General features: G+C 38.4%; 1 protein-coding gene across 1 annotated transcript in view; it reads right to left on the minus strand.

The window, feature by feature from the left end:
- Positions 1-889: 889 nt before the first annotated feature.
- The window catches only part of LOC135247766 (C1q-related factor), a 30,255-nt gene continuing 12,906 nt past the window's right edge, over positions 890-18,238 (minus strand). Inside the window, exon 2 of the mRNA XM_064321572.1 lies at positions 890-3,003. Within this exon, the coding sequence (XP_064177642.1) occupies positions 2,824-3,003 (180 nt within the window). The 3' untranslated portion in view covers positions 890-2,823. The remainder of the gene's footprint in view (positions 3,004-18,238) is intronic.

An 18,238-nucleotide genomic window follows, 5' to 3' on the forward strand; every position in this document is an offset into this window, starting at 1 on the left:
CCGCCCATGCTGTTAGTGGATTGTATCTTTAAGCTGTAATCTCATAGAGTGTATTCTATTCTCATAACTGATTGTGAGTTTCTCCAAATGATGTTGTCTACATCGACAGTTAGATTTGGTTTATTTACAGTTTACTTAAACATTTTAATTTATTTAAACCATGATAACTTGTTTTTTTTGGATGATTAATGCTGTCTATTTACAGATACAAAAAATAAAATTTTAAATATAATATTTGTCACTGAAAAGTCCTGCAAATGATTCTGACTTGTAGTTTAATTAGACCTTCTGAATTCAATTTAATTCAGAACTTCTGAAAGCTGCCCTATGGAATATCACCACTGGTGAAGACAATCTATTTCTTTACTAACTGTAATGCAGTACTGCAGTTTTAGTGTTGTATGTCTGATTTAAACAGTCCATCCTTTTGCTTACTCCAGTGCTGGTATAATCCAGCCGAACACAGGGAACACCCTGGCAGGTTTGGATCCATCTGTGAAAACAAGGCCCTTAATGCAGTACCCCATCCCAGCATCACACTTTAAAATCTCTCTTAGCTAAATTGCCTCACCATAGGTGGACATCTCTGCTTTGATTGAAAGGGACTGTCAATTACCTTTTTCAGGAGTCTGGCATTTAACGTAACTTATATGTAGCTGTTTTTTTTTCCTCTCTCCCTTTTGATTGTGCCAATTGAAGTTGAGATGACTTTATCTCATCCCACACCTTTCCGTTCCAGCAGTCCCCACACACAGATGTTTAGAAGGGAATCATCTCTGTTCTTCCACCCTAGTGACTGATACATATCATCAGAAGAAAACAGGGAAACAAACACATTTTTGGTTTCATGCGTCAGGGGACAGGAAAAAGAAGTGCACCGCTGAAGTACTGAATTTTTATTTATTTATTTCAATGGTTCTTGATTTATCTCCAGTGACAAGTAATGCTCTTTTTGTAATACCCTTTTAGAAACAAAAACAAGTCAAAAATCCATTCATGCACACTATTGTATGTATACAGCAAATGAAGCAATCCATTTCAGTCCAACCTTGGGTCTTTTTGCCATTTTTTCCCCTTTCCCTTTTCCCATTTGTGTATCTCGGAGATTGGCCATATACCTATCCTTATAAAATTAAATGCAAAAGTTTTGGGACAGTGACACAATTTTTGTTATTTTGACTCTAAAAGGGCTGTAATTTCTACACATGACCATATGATATGTATGAAAATACCTTTAAGTTAAAGCTGCCGGGCCACTTTAATCTCATATTCAATGCTTTATTTCAAATCCAGTGTGCTGGAGTACAGAGACAAAACAACAATTTGTTACTGTCTCAATACTTTTGTATATATATATATATATATATATATATATGGCAAAATAACTCATAAGAAAAGGAACTCCAAAAATCCCATTTATTATAATTTATTCAACAATTCCAAAAAAATAAAGATTGACAAACATAACACATTTCATTTTACAAGCAGTTTTAATCTATTTCTGCATTCAGAGACTCTCCCCTCCCCACTGCAATCTCATTGGCTGATGAACATGTCTTTGATTGTTTGATATGAAGTATATCTGGGGTAACAAAACATATAGTAATGACACATTCATACACATACTCACAATTTGAACAATCACAAGCCTTTCAAGTGTAGTTCCTAAACTTTCACAAGCATTTCAAGTGCAGTCTGTCTACATGATCAACTTAAGTGCAGGAGGGTTTGTAGCTGGTAAACCAATGTGAAATGCTTCAAAACAGCTTCAGATAATTGGCTAAATCCTATTGTTCTATACATGCTCATGATTTTCCAGGGGGATGGCAACCATCAAACAGATGATTTGGACATTTGATAATGGACGAAAGATCAAGTATGCCATCTGTTTTTTCTTGTGTCATTGCTGCCTTGAAGCTAGTGACAAATTACAATATCGCAAGACTTAATCTTAAGGACAGCTAGGTCAAAACTAGAATATCTAATATACATGGGGTCTTCCATAAAATGCATACAGTAGTCCATCAACAGGACACAACAGACAAACAGGAACAGAAGGCAGGGGGTGCTGATGAGAAATGTTTTTGTGCAGAACATGTGGGCCACCATGTTTTTTTCTGTAAGATAGGTCCTGCACTAACAACATCCAACCACAAGTCTGCCCAGTTGTGCTTACAGCAGGCATTGCAAAGAAAACAACCATGACAATATGCAACCACAAAGTGGCACTGTGCTTTATGTGAAATTCATAACAGCCAGTCAAAGAAAGAATCCCCCCTTGAGCTGAGATCTTCAAATTTGTCTCCTGCAAGATAATGCTGTGCTTTCATCAAGTCCTCAATCTCATAACATTCCTAGGCCCTCAGGGGCAAGCTATTCTTATAAGGTACTACAGATAGGGTTCACAAAGCAATAGCTGCAATGATTTTTGCACATCGTTATTTTACATATTTGGACAAAGGAAAATAGTTATATGCTAAGAGGAGGTATACAACGGCAAGGCAGGGATCTCTGTGAAGTCAGTCGAGACTGGATTGGAAGGCCTGTGTCCTTTCTGCTATGGAGACAAGGTCAGCTTTTTTCAATCTGGCAAAGTTGTTTGAAAACAAAAATTTCAGCATATCTGACTGGGCAAAACACCAGCATGTAGAGTGGGTGCCACTCAGAGCTTTCTCTGCACCCTCAGGATGAAAGAAAGAGTCCATTTTCAGAGCGGAGAAAGAGAGAGAGGCTGAGAGAGTGAGACAGATGGAGAGAGAGAGAGAGAAAGAGAGGCAGAATCTGAAAAAGTGCTCTGGTCTTCAAACCCTCCCTGACTCCCCTTCAGTCGGCATAGATGATGAACCCAGAAAAGGTGCTGTACTTGTTGTTGTTCCCTCCATGGGCCTTGCCCCCATCAAGTTTGATGTAGACCTCATCACCAGCATCCAAGTGCAGAATAACACTGTTGCTGGCGTAGTCATAGTTCTGGTCAGCGTCTTGAGCTATGGCACTGGCTCTAACCTGCAAAAACAAAAGGCGACACCTGAGTTGATAACAAAGCTTGAGACATCACGTTTTTCAATTTTTTGTCATCATAATAAAATAAAGGCCACATCACATACCACAAACTTGCCCTCTTAATGTTTTAACAAGAGGCCATATTACATGACATTTAACTGACATTTCATCGATCAAGCAAGAGCTCAAGGTGAAATTGAAATGAAAATGGAATGGAATATTTTGGGACACCGTTCTGTGATAGAACAAGGTACTGTACACTATCCAAGTGTTTTCCCAGCCATTTACAATTCAACACCGTCTGGTTTTCATTCACTCGTAATCTTGAATTGATGCAAACGAGAAAGACGGTACTAGATCTGGGGAAATAACTGTAAATTTACTCTGCAGATGTTGAATCGAGTTATATTACACAAAATAAACAAGAATTCATTGAATTCAATAGGACAAATGAAGGGTCATACCAAAAAAGGAAGAAACACATTTATAAATTATTTTTAAATACATTGTCTTGTTTTGTTTGGGAGCATGTCTGGAATAGTTGCATACAGAATTGTTGAAAGTATTCTTGACTTCTCTTAAACAAAATGGTTTCCTAAAAATGTATTGTCTGTATAGCTAACTAATCTACTTCAATTAATTTGTTTTGTCATTCCTCAGAAATATAATAGTCTTCCTAGTTCATTCCTCTGGTTTTTTTTAGCACAAGCTTTTGATAAAAAACATTTTAGTTGCAAATAATAACCTTGTCTAAATATTTAGCTATCCTTTGCATTGGTAAATTAAAACTGAAAGTGTTTCTAGCAAGAGGATTAGGAGTCTGTTAGCAATCAACTAATCAAAAGCTGCTCAAGATATTTTTAGAGCAAAGCAAAAATATGAAAAAGGTGCATTTTCTGATATCAGGAATATGCATGTGTAATATAATGGATATTTGTCTAAAACATAAATCTAAGGAAATTCAACATTCCTGTTGCACTTCTGCACTCCTACAGTGATTGGACCGAGCAGGTTTTGTATGAACAGAGCAGGTTCCAAAATAGAGCCTCTATACTCTTCAACATCTGGTAGGGTGTAGGTTAGTACAGATTGTTTTCTTGCAAAGCAGAGAGACAACAAAGGCTAAAGTTAAATAGTATTTTTGCCATTGCATAATTCACAATCTCTTTGAAGTTCACCGTGAACTAAGAATGTAAAATGGAACAGAGTAGGAAGAGCTACAATGAGTGACCATGCCTTTGTCTGTTTATCTTTATCCTACCTATTTATTTCATGAGAAATAAATTATGAGAAATTTTGTCATGCTGCTCTATATTATGTGCAACTAGCTGAAGTAGATTTTGTAAAAATACTGTACTGCTTTCAAAGATGGAAAAATGTTCTTCCTGTACAATACAACTGCAGAGAATATGTTCACATTCAATTTACCATAATACCACGGACAGAAAGGGTACATTGTGATAAAATTGTAAACTACTTTTTTACATCAAAGAAAACTGCCCCGCTTGCACTTCTAAGCAAATGGCACTTTCCCATTTAGAGTTGGAAGAGAGTTTGAAGATGAGAGAAAATCAAAGTTTCCTTTGAAACAAACATGGTATGAGGACCAGACTGGAGATAAAATGCACTTGATATTATTATAAAATGAAAAGAGCTTTATTATGTTTGACTGTGGTCAAGTCACACCTCGGTCATACTTTATGTCCCAATTGTAATGTATATTATAGTTTATATGGTCACATTGCATGGGTGAAATAAAGGGTAGTTCATTTCAGTAGTAGAACTGTACATTAATTGTCTTGGGAATAATCTTGTGTCTTTGCTCAAGCCTTTAGTTTGACAATAGATATCAATGCATTGCAGGAAAAGGTCCTATATAACCTATTTGTACTAGCAGTATACAGAAGTACTAGGGACTGCAGATAGTTAGGCAAAGGTACAGTGCCTTCAGAAAGTTTTAATCCCCATTGATTTTGTCTCATTTTTCTGTGTAGCAAAGTTAAATTAAAATATACATTTCAATTAGATTTTTTTCTACCCCTACATGAGTAACAGTAATATATCAAAATGAAACAAAGAATTTATATGTCTTCATAATTATATTGAAAATAAAGAGCGGGAATTTACTTTATTTGTATTAATTACAAATTAAGGTAGAAAAGTTGGAGAATGTTGTGAAAAGATTGGAAAAGTGCGCAGTTATGTCCACTGTAACAAAAAGGAATCCTGGCACAACTCAGACACTCAGAACGATCAGGCAGTCCTGCCAAACTGAGCAACTGGATGAGAAAGACAATTGTCAGAGAAATGGCCATGAGGCCAGCTACTACACTGACAGAGTTGCCGAGTTCATTAGCTGAAATGTGAGCTGAAATGTGAGAAAATGCCCAGGGATCAACAGTCTCTTCAGGACTTCACCAGTTTGGCCTCTTTGGGAGAGTGTCAAGATGGAAAGTGTTTCTGTGAAAGGCTGTCTTTAAGTCATGCCTGGAGTTTGCCAGAAGCCATGTGAAAGACCCTCTGGAAGAATCTTTTGTCGTCTGAGAATACTAAAGTTGAGCTCTTTGGCCTAAGAGCAAAGCGCTATGATTGGCACAAAACAAATACAGCCAATCACCTCGGTTGCACAGTGTGGTGGCAGCATCATGCTGTGGGGTTGCTTTTCAGCTAGAGGGGCTAGGAAGTTTATTGCCAACAGGCACAAGATGGTTAGGGGGGTTGTGTTCCAGCAGGACAACGACCCAAAACATGCAGCAAAAGCTATGAAGGAATGGTTTAAAAAATAAGTTCAGTATTCTGTAATGGCCCAGCCAAAGATTTAAATCCCATTGAAGATGTGTCGTATGACCTGGTAGTGTTGATGTCATATTATTGTGGGTGTGCCATACATCGTTTACTTGAGTGTTTTCAAGGCAGATATTTTTTGTATGCAAATATATATTAATATTAATATGTGACCTGTTCACCTGGGGAAACTGACTATCACTTAATGGGGTTTAAATATATAAATCTACATTTCTCTGCAGTACAACAATCAGTTTCATATCATTTGAATGTCAAGATTGACTGTAAAACCAAGAGCATGGAAATGCATTTGGTCATTATTTCATTATTGCCTCTTGTACATGTGACTGTTTTACATATCTAATTTCTAATCTAATCTAATTAAAGGACTAAAAGACTCATAACATGTCTACACTATGATGCAGATTTGGGTGGCAATCTGACCTGAGATATGTTCACCCATATTTCGGGGATGTGCTTTGCTAATAAACCAATGGTTCATTCTTTCTAGCAAATCATGACCTTGTGTAGGTGGTGCTTCAACTGGAGGTAATTCATGTCAATTCTATTTACAATATTACTCCATCTATGACTTGACAAAACCAATCAGATTGCAAAAATCTCACTAACATTCCTTTCGAGATGCTTATAAAAAGTGGGACTCAACTCTTTGGGCAATATGGATACCTTTTTTTCTTTTTTCTCTGAATTTCATGACAACCTGAAGTCTGCGACCTGCAGACATCACCAGATACTGGGTATCTTCCCTGGTGATGCTCTACCAGGCCTGTAGTCCAGTCATCCATAATTCCTGTTTGTTTGTAGGGTGTTTGGCCTCCGGTCTTGTCTTCAGCAAGTGAGGTGCATGTTCAGTTGGACAGGTTATTGGTAAAATCAAGTACTTTCCACTTTTTGGCCCTAAGAAACTCATTTGCTGCTTTAGCAGTATGTATGGGGTCATCATCCTGCTGCAAGGTGAAGCACCGTCCAATGCACTTTGAGGAATTTGTTTGGATCATCAGTGAAGACAAGCGAGCCAGTGCCAGTGGCAGACACACCTGCTATGACATTACCTCCACCAAATTACCCCCTGCCCTCATCTGGTGTGATTTGAATCATGAGCAGTCCTTTTCTTTCCTCACACTTTCATATTTCATCACTTTGGAGCAGGTTGATACTCATCTCATCTGTCCATACAATTAGTACTCTACACTTTTTTAATGTAATTTTTAGCTAACTCTAGCCTGGCCATTCTGTTCTTGAGGCTTACCAGTGGTTTGCATCTTGTGTTGAATCCTCTGAGGTTACGCTCATGTAGTCTTCTCTTTTTGGAGTCTTTGACATATCTGCGCCTACATCCAGGACAGTGTATTGATCTGCTTGGCAATTGGAAAGGGGTTTTTCTTCTTTATTTCTTGCTCTTGCTGAGCTCACCAGTGCATTCTTGCTTCCTAACAATATATTAAACAATATATATATATTAAACAGTATTTTGCACCCAGTGTGTTGACTATGTCTCTGACCAATTTAGTCAGATTTTCTAGGCTCATCACTTTTTTTTTGATACACCCCAAAGTGACATAGGTTACACCATTTTGTGTACTGAGTTGCAGCAGAAAGAGTGTGTTCATACTATCTTTCAGATAAAAATGAACCCAAAAGTCCGGCAAAGAACATTGTTTATCATTTCTTTGCTTCATAATTATTTTTTTTTTGCCATCTGTTGACCCATACACCTCCTTCTATCTGCTTCTGTGAAAGCTCCCATCTAGAAATTAACCCTTGAAGCTTTATTTCAGCAACTGCGTGCCAGTGATGGAGTTTCTTTCTGAGGGGAGAGGCAGAATTCCCACACTATCATGGGTTCTCAATCATATGTTTGGAGTAACCACAGCCCAGCTCATTATGAGTTATGTTTCTCATTCGTCCTCTGACGTGCCTAATTAAACACTCAGTCCGGAATGTTTCAGCAGTGTTCTGGGTGAAGGTCCTACGGTGATGTGTAGAGATGGAGCAAACAGGCTAAGGTGGCTGAAAGCATGAGCTGCATTTTTATTCCTGATGAAAAAGTGACAGCTGTGTTTCTAAACAGACGAATAATATAAATGTGTGTTATCGTCTGAAACTGAAATGCTTACTGTCAGATGGAGAGGGTGAGCTAAGAATGACCTGCCCAGGCATTTTACCTTCTGGAGATTATTTAAAGCATTTTTCACAACATTTTCACATAATTGCTGAGGCGGCATACCGCACTCAAGGTCAGCAAAGTTAACTGGCGCAGTTTATGTAAACCAGTGTTCACATTACTTAAGGCAGTACCTTGAATCACGAATACATGAAACTATTTTAGACCAATAGTTACTGAAACAAAGGATATCGTAAGTGCAAACATTTTATTTCAGAGAGACATTCTTCACTGGGTTCTATGTTCATGATTATATTGAGGAGTTCTTCAACTGAACACATTTTCTTGAAGTAGAGAAATAAGGTGACCCTTTCAACTGAAACTTTACACATGTAATAATTTATTTGTAGGACTAATGCTGTAAAACTACTGTGTATGTAGACAGAATTTCACACTTGCTAAAGTAGATAACTAATTTGCAGTTCGTGTAATTAAATCTTTTAATTGTATTTCAACAGACCCTACCCCACATAACTAATAACTAAGGTAAGTTATAATGTAAAGAAGTTAGTTAAGCAATTACTGGGATAGAACAGTACAAAGGCAGCTTACTGTATTGTGACCATTATTTCAGGAAACATAACCTGTGAGATATATAGGCAAAAAGATGTATGCAGTGGAGTTGTGGGGACTTTTTTGACTCTGTACTCCAGTATACTGGGTTTGAAATAAGACAATGAGTTTGAGGTTAAAGTGCATTAACAGCCTTAACAGGACAGCCGCCGTCTACCTACAGAACATGGTTCGACCCTACACACCAGCTCGATCACTCTCACTGCAGCACCCTAGCTCCCCAATGGAGGAACAAACTCCCTACTCCTCTGTGAACCACCTGGTTATTGCCCTTCCTCTGTGTTATGAAGACGCATCTCTTCAGACTGTACATGGACTAACTATCACTACACTGCACTCCCAATCTAGGAACACTTAAATCTTTATAATTTGTTCCTGTAGCACTTTCATGTTACACTTGTTTCTCCACCCAGCACTTATATTGCACTTGTATCATTATCTTGATGTTGTTGCTCATCGTCATGCCTCCTAGTTTGACTTACCATGGCTTTCTGACCTAGCCTATGCCTACTGGACTTAATGTGTTCATGGCTATGGATAACTGTTACATAATGAGTATTGTACCTGATCGGTGCTGTATCAGTTTTGTAGTCTGCCAAATAAATGTAATGTAATGTTATGGTATTTACATCCATATCAGGTGCACCATGTGGATATTGCAGCCCTTTTTATATGTAAAAAACAATTGGACAATTGGCTGCTCAGCGGTTTCTTGGCCAGCTGTGTGTTATTGCATCAAAAGGTCTAGAGTTTATTTTAGTTTTGGAATTTGTTTTTTGAGTTGCTGTTGTCTCTCTACAAGAGGACCATGCCAGTAAAGCATTAAAATCCAAATCAGAGACATATCCAAAACATTGGGTGTGTCAAAATGAACTGTTTTGTACATTGCTAGGAAGGCTGAATGCACTGGTGGGCTCAGTAATAGCAAACAACCCGGTAGACCGTGGTACACCACTGTAGTGGATGAACAAATAATGCTTTCAATTGTGAAGAAAAACCCTTTTCAAATGTCAAACAGATGAAAAACACTCTTCACAATGTAGGCATAACCAGAATGATCCCAGAGAGGTGACTGCAAGATGCACACCACTGGTGCACCTCAAGAACAGAATGACCATGTTACAGTGCACTAAAAGGTACATTTAAAAAAATTATGGAACATTTATTACTGCTCAAAGTCCAAAGCAACCCCCCCCCCCCCTTTAAAACATGATGGAGGTAGTGTTATGGAATTCTGAAATGTACAGAAACATCTTATCTGCTCAAATCCAACCAAATGCCTCAATACTCATAGGACAATGCTTCACCTTGCAGCAGGACAATGGCCCCAAACATACTGATAAAACTAGCAAGAAGCTTTAAGTGGAATGTGATTGACAGGCCAAGTCAATCACCAAACCTTTGTCCATCTGAACATGCGCCTCTCTGGCTGAAGACAAGACTGAAGGCAGAAATTTCCTGAAATGAACAGGAACTGAAAAGGGCTGCAGGACAAGCCCAGCAGAGTATTACCAGGGAAGATACCCAGTAACTGGTAATGTCTACGGGTCACAGACTTCAGGCAGTCATCGAATGCAAAGGATTTGCAACCAAGTACTAAATATGACAACTTCATTTAAGATTATGTTAATTTGTCTAATTGCTTTTGGTTGCTAAAATGGGGGACTATGTATTAAAGGGCTGTAATTCCTACATGAATCACTGTGGATGTAAATACCCTTAAATTAAAGCTGACAGTCGGCACCTCCTAATCACAGTTTCATTTCAAATTCAATGTGCTGGAGTAATGTTAGAGTAAAAGTTAAAAAAATATACTGTATACTGATGTACCGTATAGCATGTTCACATCAGTCTCCAACTTTCAGTTAGGATATATTCTAATGTATTTTCCACATAATATTACTGTAAGCAAGATACAATTCTGGATTTTACCTAGTCTGCTGACAATTTACTGCTTCGTTTTCAATAATTTTTCTTCAAAAAGTGCATTCTTAATGGCAGCTAGTTGATGTGGTATTCTCCTGCGAGTGGAATTCTGTATTAATTAATAGAGATCAAAAATTATATGCACCATCCTTTCAGATTTAGCCTCCACAGAATGGCCTTGAGTGCATGGGCACCGACCCAGCTCTTGGTTTTTAAAAATCTGCCTGCAAGCTGGCTGAACAGGTGGCTGGGATAAACTGAGTAATTAATTGCCCATTTAAACAAGGTACACACAATAGATGTACTGACACATCTGAGGTCCTGAAGCTAGTCGGACTTTCCTGAAGACAATTTTCTGGTGATTAGCTCACAGTTTATTTATTTCATTAATGGGGACTGTGGACGTTCCCTCTGTGGTCAGAAAATGGACTGGAGCAATTTGTAAGGGCATTATGTTCACTGAGGCATATCCCTCTGCAGTGCACACCATCAGTTCCATTCAGATAAAATCTGAATGAAATCTCAATTACGCGTTCACATAAAGTCATGAATACAAGGCTCTAAAATGGTGAGAGGCTGAATTATTTTTGAAATTGTGGAATTGTTATGTCTTAAGAGAAACAACAAATTATTTTTACTGAAAAAATAATGCAGAGCACTGCCTAATATGAATTTTGTGCAAATTAATAATAATAATATTAATATTAATTCCTTTTTATTCAATAGCAAACAGGATTGATGAATAGTATGACCCTGCGGTCTATCACAAGGTATTTTTCTGTTACTTATGTTTCTCTGTAGGGTTCTGTCAATCTGTTCTTTGAGACTTTCAGCGTTCCCAAAGGCAGTTGGAGGTGACAAATGATACTCTGATTGTATATCTGCATATATGTGTGCTGGGTAAAATACAATGTGCAACTCAATTGAAAATGGCAAACAGATTACACTTCAAGGCCTGTCGCAAAAGCAAAAATAATAAGGGGACAATTTCTTGATCAATTTCTACATCAGTTCTCAATCAATAACACCTGTTTATGTACCACACACACACACGCACACGCGCGCACACACACAAACTCACACAAATGCACCCCTCCTGCTTGGACAAACACAGAAAGCCATATCTACCTTGCCGTTGGAGACAGGAGCAGATCGATAGTTCAAGGGATCAGAGCAGCTACTCAGAATGTTGAGGAGAAAAAAAAGCTAGAGTAAGATGAATGCCAGCTTGCACAGAGTTAGACAGAAAGAAATGAGCTTTTGGTCTTCCTGGACTGCTGTTTGTAGGTACACAGCGAGGGTCGAACAAATGCAAAGCCAAGGGCAGTGGGGATAGAGCTGGCAAAACCTTAATATATATGTATGTTGGGCCACAGAAAATATGTGTTAATGAAAAAAAAAGAAAACTTCTGTTGACTTCTGTTGAAAAAAAAAAATCTGAATATCGGTGGTTTTCTGAGAGCTACTGCTAGGCTGACAGGAGGGTATTTGGAAGTTGATTAGAAGGAGCGTATTATTCCCTTTTGTTCTATAGAGTGTGTGTCTGGCAGAACAAATGTCTCATGAAGAAACTGAGATACGATTTCTTTTGTCTTAGTTTTTGATGTATCAAGGATGACATCAGATGGAGGAATTCACATAAAATTAATTGTTGAAGTTTGTTGCCGACGTGGAGTTTGTTGCCAACTCATGTTGAAGTCAAATGTTGTGTGGGACTGTGGGCGGGACACAGCTTGGGGATGACGCACATGTGCTGTCATGTGCCCCTGATTCAGAGAGTCCTGCTTGCCCCTGCTCAGTGTGGGCTCCCTCATTACCCAGATTTTCATCATGGGCCCAGATGGTGAATACAGCTCCCAGTTGCTCTGACTATCACATACATTTCAATTACCCTTCCTATACCTCTCACAGATGGCTCTTCGACTATCTTGTTCCTCTCTCTGATAAACATATGCATACACACGGATGTGCAATTGAAATGCAATCCTATTACACATCAAGTAATATCATCAAGAAGGACAATGCACTTTAGTACAAAAAACTAAAAAAAAGAGATAAAGATTTAAGATTTTTCTAAAGCTGTTGCATCTTGCAATTCTGAAATACTTCTCTAAATTAAAAATTAATGCCAAGCTATACCCTGTGCATATTAAAAATATGTACTGTATGGGAATAGCTATGGCTATTAAAAAAGGACCTTGATTCTATTTCTCAAACCAATTTAAACACCTGAATCATTCATATCACTCTCACATCAAGTCCAAATAACACATCACAGACTAGACAGATGTTAGTCAAACTCTTCGATCTCTCTATGTACGTTCTAAAGTGTGCCAGTTCAGGAGAACTGACATATCCATTTGGAACAAGCAGTCTTGTTAATTTATTATGACAGGCAAGGGCAGAAAGACAGCTCTTTTATCATCGTCAGACTCCAAGCAGGAGAGTGATGATTCCAAACACCCTCCTAAATATACAATATCGGATAACTGGACATTCACCCATCACTTGCATTCTGTGTACTGATTAGAAGGCTAACTACATATTCTTGTGGTGAAAGCCATCGTGTTCCCCTTACCTGCCACTGCGTATTTTAGAGGCGGTTGTATTCTAGTATTACTTGAGTCACCATCCACAGGCTCCCTTTTTACTGCTCCAAATTGTATGTAAGAATGGAGTACCTTTCCTATAGTCTTCGCATACAGGGTCACATACTGTTTGCAATCTCATTTCTAATGAATTTTGGTGTTTGAAATGATGTTTTTGATAAGACATATATTAGCAGGATATTGGCAGTCAGGTCAGTGCCTCTGTTGGAAATACCGTGGCATTATTGTGTCGGTCCCTTCACAAAAGAGTATTGATCCTTGGTGTTGTGACCAACTGACAATTGAAATTCTCAGACTGTTCATGTAATCATCCCAAATGCAACACTGGTAATAAAAACTTGCTGATTATTAGAGAGCATTCAGAAGTAAAGTAGCTTCTGAATATGATCCTGGTAGAATATGCTACATATTACAGATACACCAGGGGCCTCGTTTATGAAAAAATATGTATGGATTCTTGGATTTAAACTTAAACATAATCTTAAGATCAATTCTCATGTTGTGCTTATGCTTGATTTAGAAAAAAAATTGCTCAGGCTGAAAAACTTTGCTTTGGTTGAAAGTGGCATGTCCGCGTCTTACACACCTGTGATATAGAAATCTCACGTGATATAGAACACACGCAAACATGCTCTTCTCGTGAATGTGGCCTCCAAGGTTGCATTCCAATATTTCTGGGTCTCCTCCTGCCTAAAATTGAATATGCTGTAAATTAAATGCTACTCTTAAAGGGCGAACACAGCCAACTTTGGGGATTTACACACAGCCTTCAAACATGCAATACCTCCACATAACCAGCAGGCAGTTAACTTACATCTAGTATAAACTTTGCGTAGCAATATGATCATATCCTTGTCGAAGTGCAATTTTCATAAATAACTACTTAATCCTGGTTTTCTGCATAAGCCACTATTAAAGATACAATTTGTTTGTTAATGAGGCCCCTGGCCTGGAATGTAATTTTTTAAATAAATTTATCTCAACCATACGGAAGCCCTGAAAGGCAAGGTGAAAAAAAAAACATGTTTTGATAAAAGTTGGCTTTCAGAATAGTAACTCGTACAAACAAGATAAACTTTTACCTCAAATATTATTATTATTATTATTATTATTATTATTTGACCTTGCCTTACAGGGCCTCTGCCAGTTAGATCATATGTATGACATAGCACTAGCATTGGAACAGGATCCATAGCCTAAAAAATCCACCATAACAGACAGCTACAATAGCCAGGGCTTACCATATGCAAGATGCATTGAAACAAGCACAAATCCGCAATAGCTGCAACCGCACACGCGCATGCATTCATGTGTGCATGCATACACGCACACAACCTCACACGAACACGTGACCTCTTCTTTGGACAAAATCTTGTGCAAATCTTTTTGTGATATGCCTTGCCCATCGCCACGCCCCCTCTTGGTCAATCGGCCTTGAAAGTTACTCAGGTCTACCTTCTGTCATGACCAACATCCATTCTAAGTTTCAGCCTCCTGGGGCGAAAACGGTGGCCACGGCGGGGTGGGACACTTTTTGTGGACTGACCGACCGACCGACCGACCAACAGACAGAGCTATATAGAGCTGCGGTCGCAGCTAAAAAAAAAAAAACATTTTTGTCAAATGTCAAAAATATTTACCTTTGGTCCCTTTTTGTCTAAAAAAAGCTAGCCTTCAAGACTGAACATTGTATCATACAGAGTTACTTATGAAAACACTTACCTGATTTTCTTTCAATTATAGGAATTCAAATATGCAATACATATTCTTTATCCACATTATAACAACAAACAGACGTTTGTGTGCATCTAGGTAATCTAAAAGGCTCAGATGTGATGTTGGAAAATTACCAGACCATTTAAGGAGTGACCCACTGTGGAGAGCAACATTACAGGGCTCTTTGATGGTTACCTTCCGTTCTGAGACCAACATTATGGTGATGAAGCCCCCATCTGTGCAAGGGGACTTACAGTACAGTAAATGGCTTCAGAGTAGGCTGCTTTACGCGCTATGCGTTACATTGTGGCACACAAAGCCTGAAATTTCAAGGTTACCTACCCACTGTGAACAACAAACATGGCACAACTTTGACCACTCTGTGCTGCAACTTACATGATTGCCAAACAAAATAAAAAATATTGCAATGTAACACATTTATTTCATATGACTGCTTTAAAGTTAAGTTCCTCCTGCGAAAATGATTTTGTCAAAAACATTACAGGGCTCTAAAGGGTTGGATGCACCAATATAAAGGCTTAAGGCACTTAAAGGGTTATCTGTGCCACTGTGGAGTTGAACCTCCTTGTGTACAGTTCTGATTAAATCTTGGCAGTATAATATTGATGTGCAAACAAAGCCTGCTATTCTTAGCCGAAATGCCTGTCATAGGCTGAATATTAAATGTGAAGTTTACCCACAAGTACACTGCTTCCATATTATAAGGTTCCACTTCATGCAGAAACTTAGTTTTCTTTTATTTCTAATGAAACTTTCATCTGGTGTGTACATGGCCTATTGGAGGGTCCATTTAAGAATATTTCTCTCATGTTCTATGTGTGAATAGATCTGGCAAATAAACCTGACTTCTTATATTATTTACAAATCATAGCTTTTAGTGGTTATCTTCAGGGCTGAATAAAAGTAGTTTCATGATGATTTTTTTTTATTTGAAAAATGTGTATTTTAAGGCCTCCCTGTATTGGGAATAATGGTTCAATTTATTGCATGTGTGAAGTATACAAATGAAATACATTGAATCAGACTTCTAGTGCAAATAATGGGAGACACACTCCGATGCAAACATGTCCATCCAGACGTTAGCATGGAGTAAATGTTACCACATGTCCTACCAGTTCTCAACATTATATGAGCCACATGAGATACTGTATCATGTAGGACAGGTTCCAGAGTAATCCTATGCCAGAGTGGTACAATTTCAGTTTGTAGTGATACTGTATTTTTCATTTATGACCCCCCAAATTTTTCACAACCTTATGAAAAACGGTAATAAAAATCATCTTCAGAGCATAATTGTAAGGCCATGAATGAGCCATGTAGAAACAATGTCAATATAAAATAGAAACTGCACAAAGATGGACATCACTATGATACTGTATGTGTTCCTGATGAAATTATTCTACTTCACTGCTTTACCTTTAACTTACAATGTGAGCCTCGTGTCACCACAAATGTGTTCAAAGCTCATTGTATTGCCAAATTAACTTAAGGTAGAAGAGACTCATAAGGGGCAAGAGCCGCATTGCTTTTAGCCATATTGCGAATAACCTGAGAGAAGCAGTAAAAGCTGCCATTCCATAGTGGTTCTCAGACAGACTGGGAGTAAAAATAAGCATGCTGTGACATATAGTATGACATATACTGCAACCTTTTTTGTTGATCATGTTTATAATAATAATAATAATTATTATTATTATTTTTATTTTTATTTTTTAAATATGAAATCTATAGCAAATTATTTGCAAATAACATACTTTTACCCTTTTACCTTTTTCTTCCAGTCTGGTTTGCCCAATTTTAGTATGTCTGTGCTCTGAGCAGAGACTTCCTCAGTCAGTTTGACATATTTCAGAAGGAGAGCCCATTTGTGTCTCCAGACTTTGAAACAAGTGACGTCCGGCCGGTGCTTCTTTTCACTCCGCAGTTCACCAGCTTGGTTTGCACAGACACTGAGTTGGAGGGGGACACTTTGCACTTTGTGCATCATTTTTCAGGTAGACTGTGGGAGCATGACTGACCAGAGAGAGATGTTGGTGCAGGATGAGACTCAGACATCAAGCCAAATGAAATCTTCTCTCTCTGGCCGATGCAAAATATGGTCTTCGACCTATCCCCCTAAGCCTTTAAGATTCCAGTAACCCATTCTGTCACCCTTAATGCAAATATTATACTATTATTATTATTATTATTATTATTATACATTTTAGAGCTTGAATGGTTATAAACATTTCAGATAGTCTCCACATTGCTACTAAAGTCTGGCTAATGATAATTTCTGTCAGTTTCATCAATCGTTCCTAGGCTACATTCACCCTTTACTATGAACTCTTTCCAGCACCCCTCTGAATCTCCTCCCATTGTCCATATGCACTCTTATTCACTTGTCAGTCTTCTTCATTAAGACCTGGTGGTATACCCTTAGTTGGGCTCCAAGCCAGAGATAGTCTTGTATTTTTCTGTACCAGATGCTGAATATTTTAATCAAAAACAAAATAATAAAATAAATTTGTCATGACGTTTCATTTTACTGATTTACACATTTGCATTACCCCTCATCTATTAAAAGTTATGATGCTTTCATGCTGGGTGTGTCATTAGATCTTTAAACTTTTAAAACTTCTTGGTACTTCTCTAATAGCTGGAAAGTAAGAGAGATTCGTTTTCAGGTCTACCGAGAACATGATGGAGTCCTGTAGACTAATACCTTTAAACCTTGTTAAAGGCATTCAGTCTCTCTGGGCAGGAATTCTACACCATACCAGTCCCCCAGGGTTGGCCCTCATTTTAGCTCTGTATTTTCATCATATGGCCACGGATGAGGGGAGGCGCCAAGGGAATTGAGTTGGGAAATAAATTTCTCTCGATTTTTCGCCACTTTGCTGATGACACAGCTTGCACTTTCATACATCTATGTTCCGTTAACTTTGTATTAAAATAAAAAAAACCTCTGAGGAACTAACATAACCAAGCAAAGTTCCCTAAATGTGTTTTTCAAATAAATGGCCATAGCGCCCGGCTGGTAAGGCTGAACTAGCCTGCTCCTCGTAACCAGGGCAGCCTCCCATGCATGATAACAAAGGGAGTGCCTGGAACTTCTCATGAGGCTGAAAACATGGCGGGTAATTCAAGGCGATGTCATGACCTCAAGATAATTAAGGAGCAAGGCATCAAAAGGGAAAGAAGAGCAGGGAGGCTGTCAGTTCTGTGACATCACTCCTGCTGGGCTGATATACGAGGGGAAAAGGATAGGGGTGAAAACAGCCTCTGGATCACATCGACTTCTGTTGATTCTGTTGACTTCTGTGCATTGTAGCCTCGCCTGCCGCTGGTGACGAGCAGATTGTGTGATGCATTCCTGCAGCACTTCCGTCTGCAGGGTATACAGTAAGTGACGTCGGAACGCCACGTATGACCTCCTGTGTCA

The sequence above is a fragment of the Anguilla rostrata genome, chromosome 2 (genome assembly GCF_018555375.3).
Source record: "Anguilla rostrata isolate EN2019 chromosome 2, ASM1855537v3, whole genome shotgun sequence".
NCBI lineage: Eukaryota > Metazoa > Chordata > Actinopteri > Anguilliformes > Anguillidae > Anguilla > Anguilla rostrata.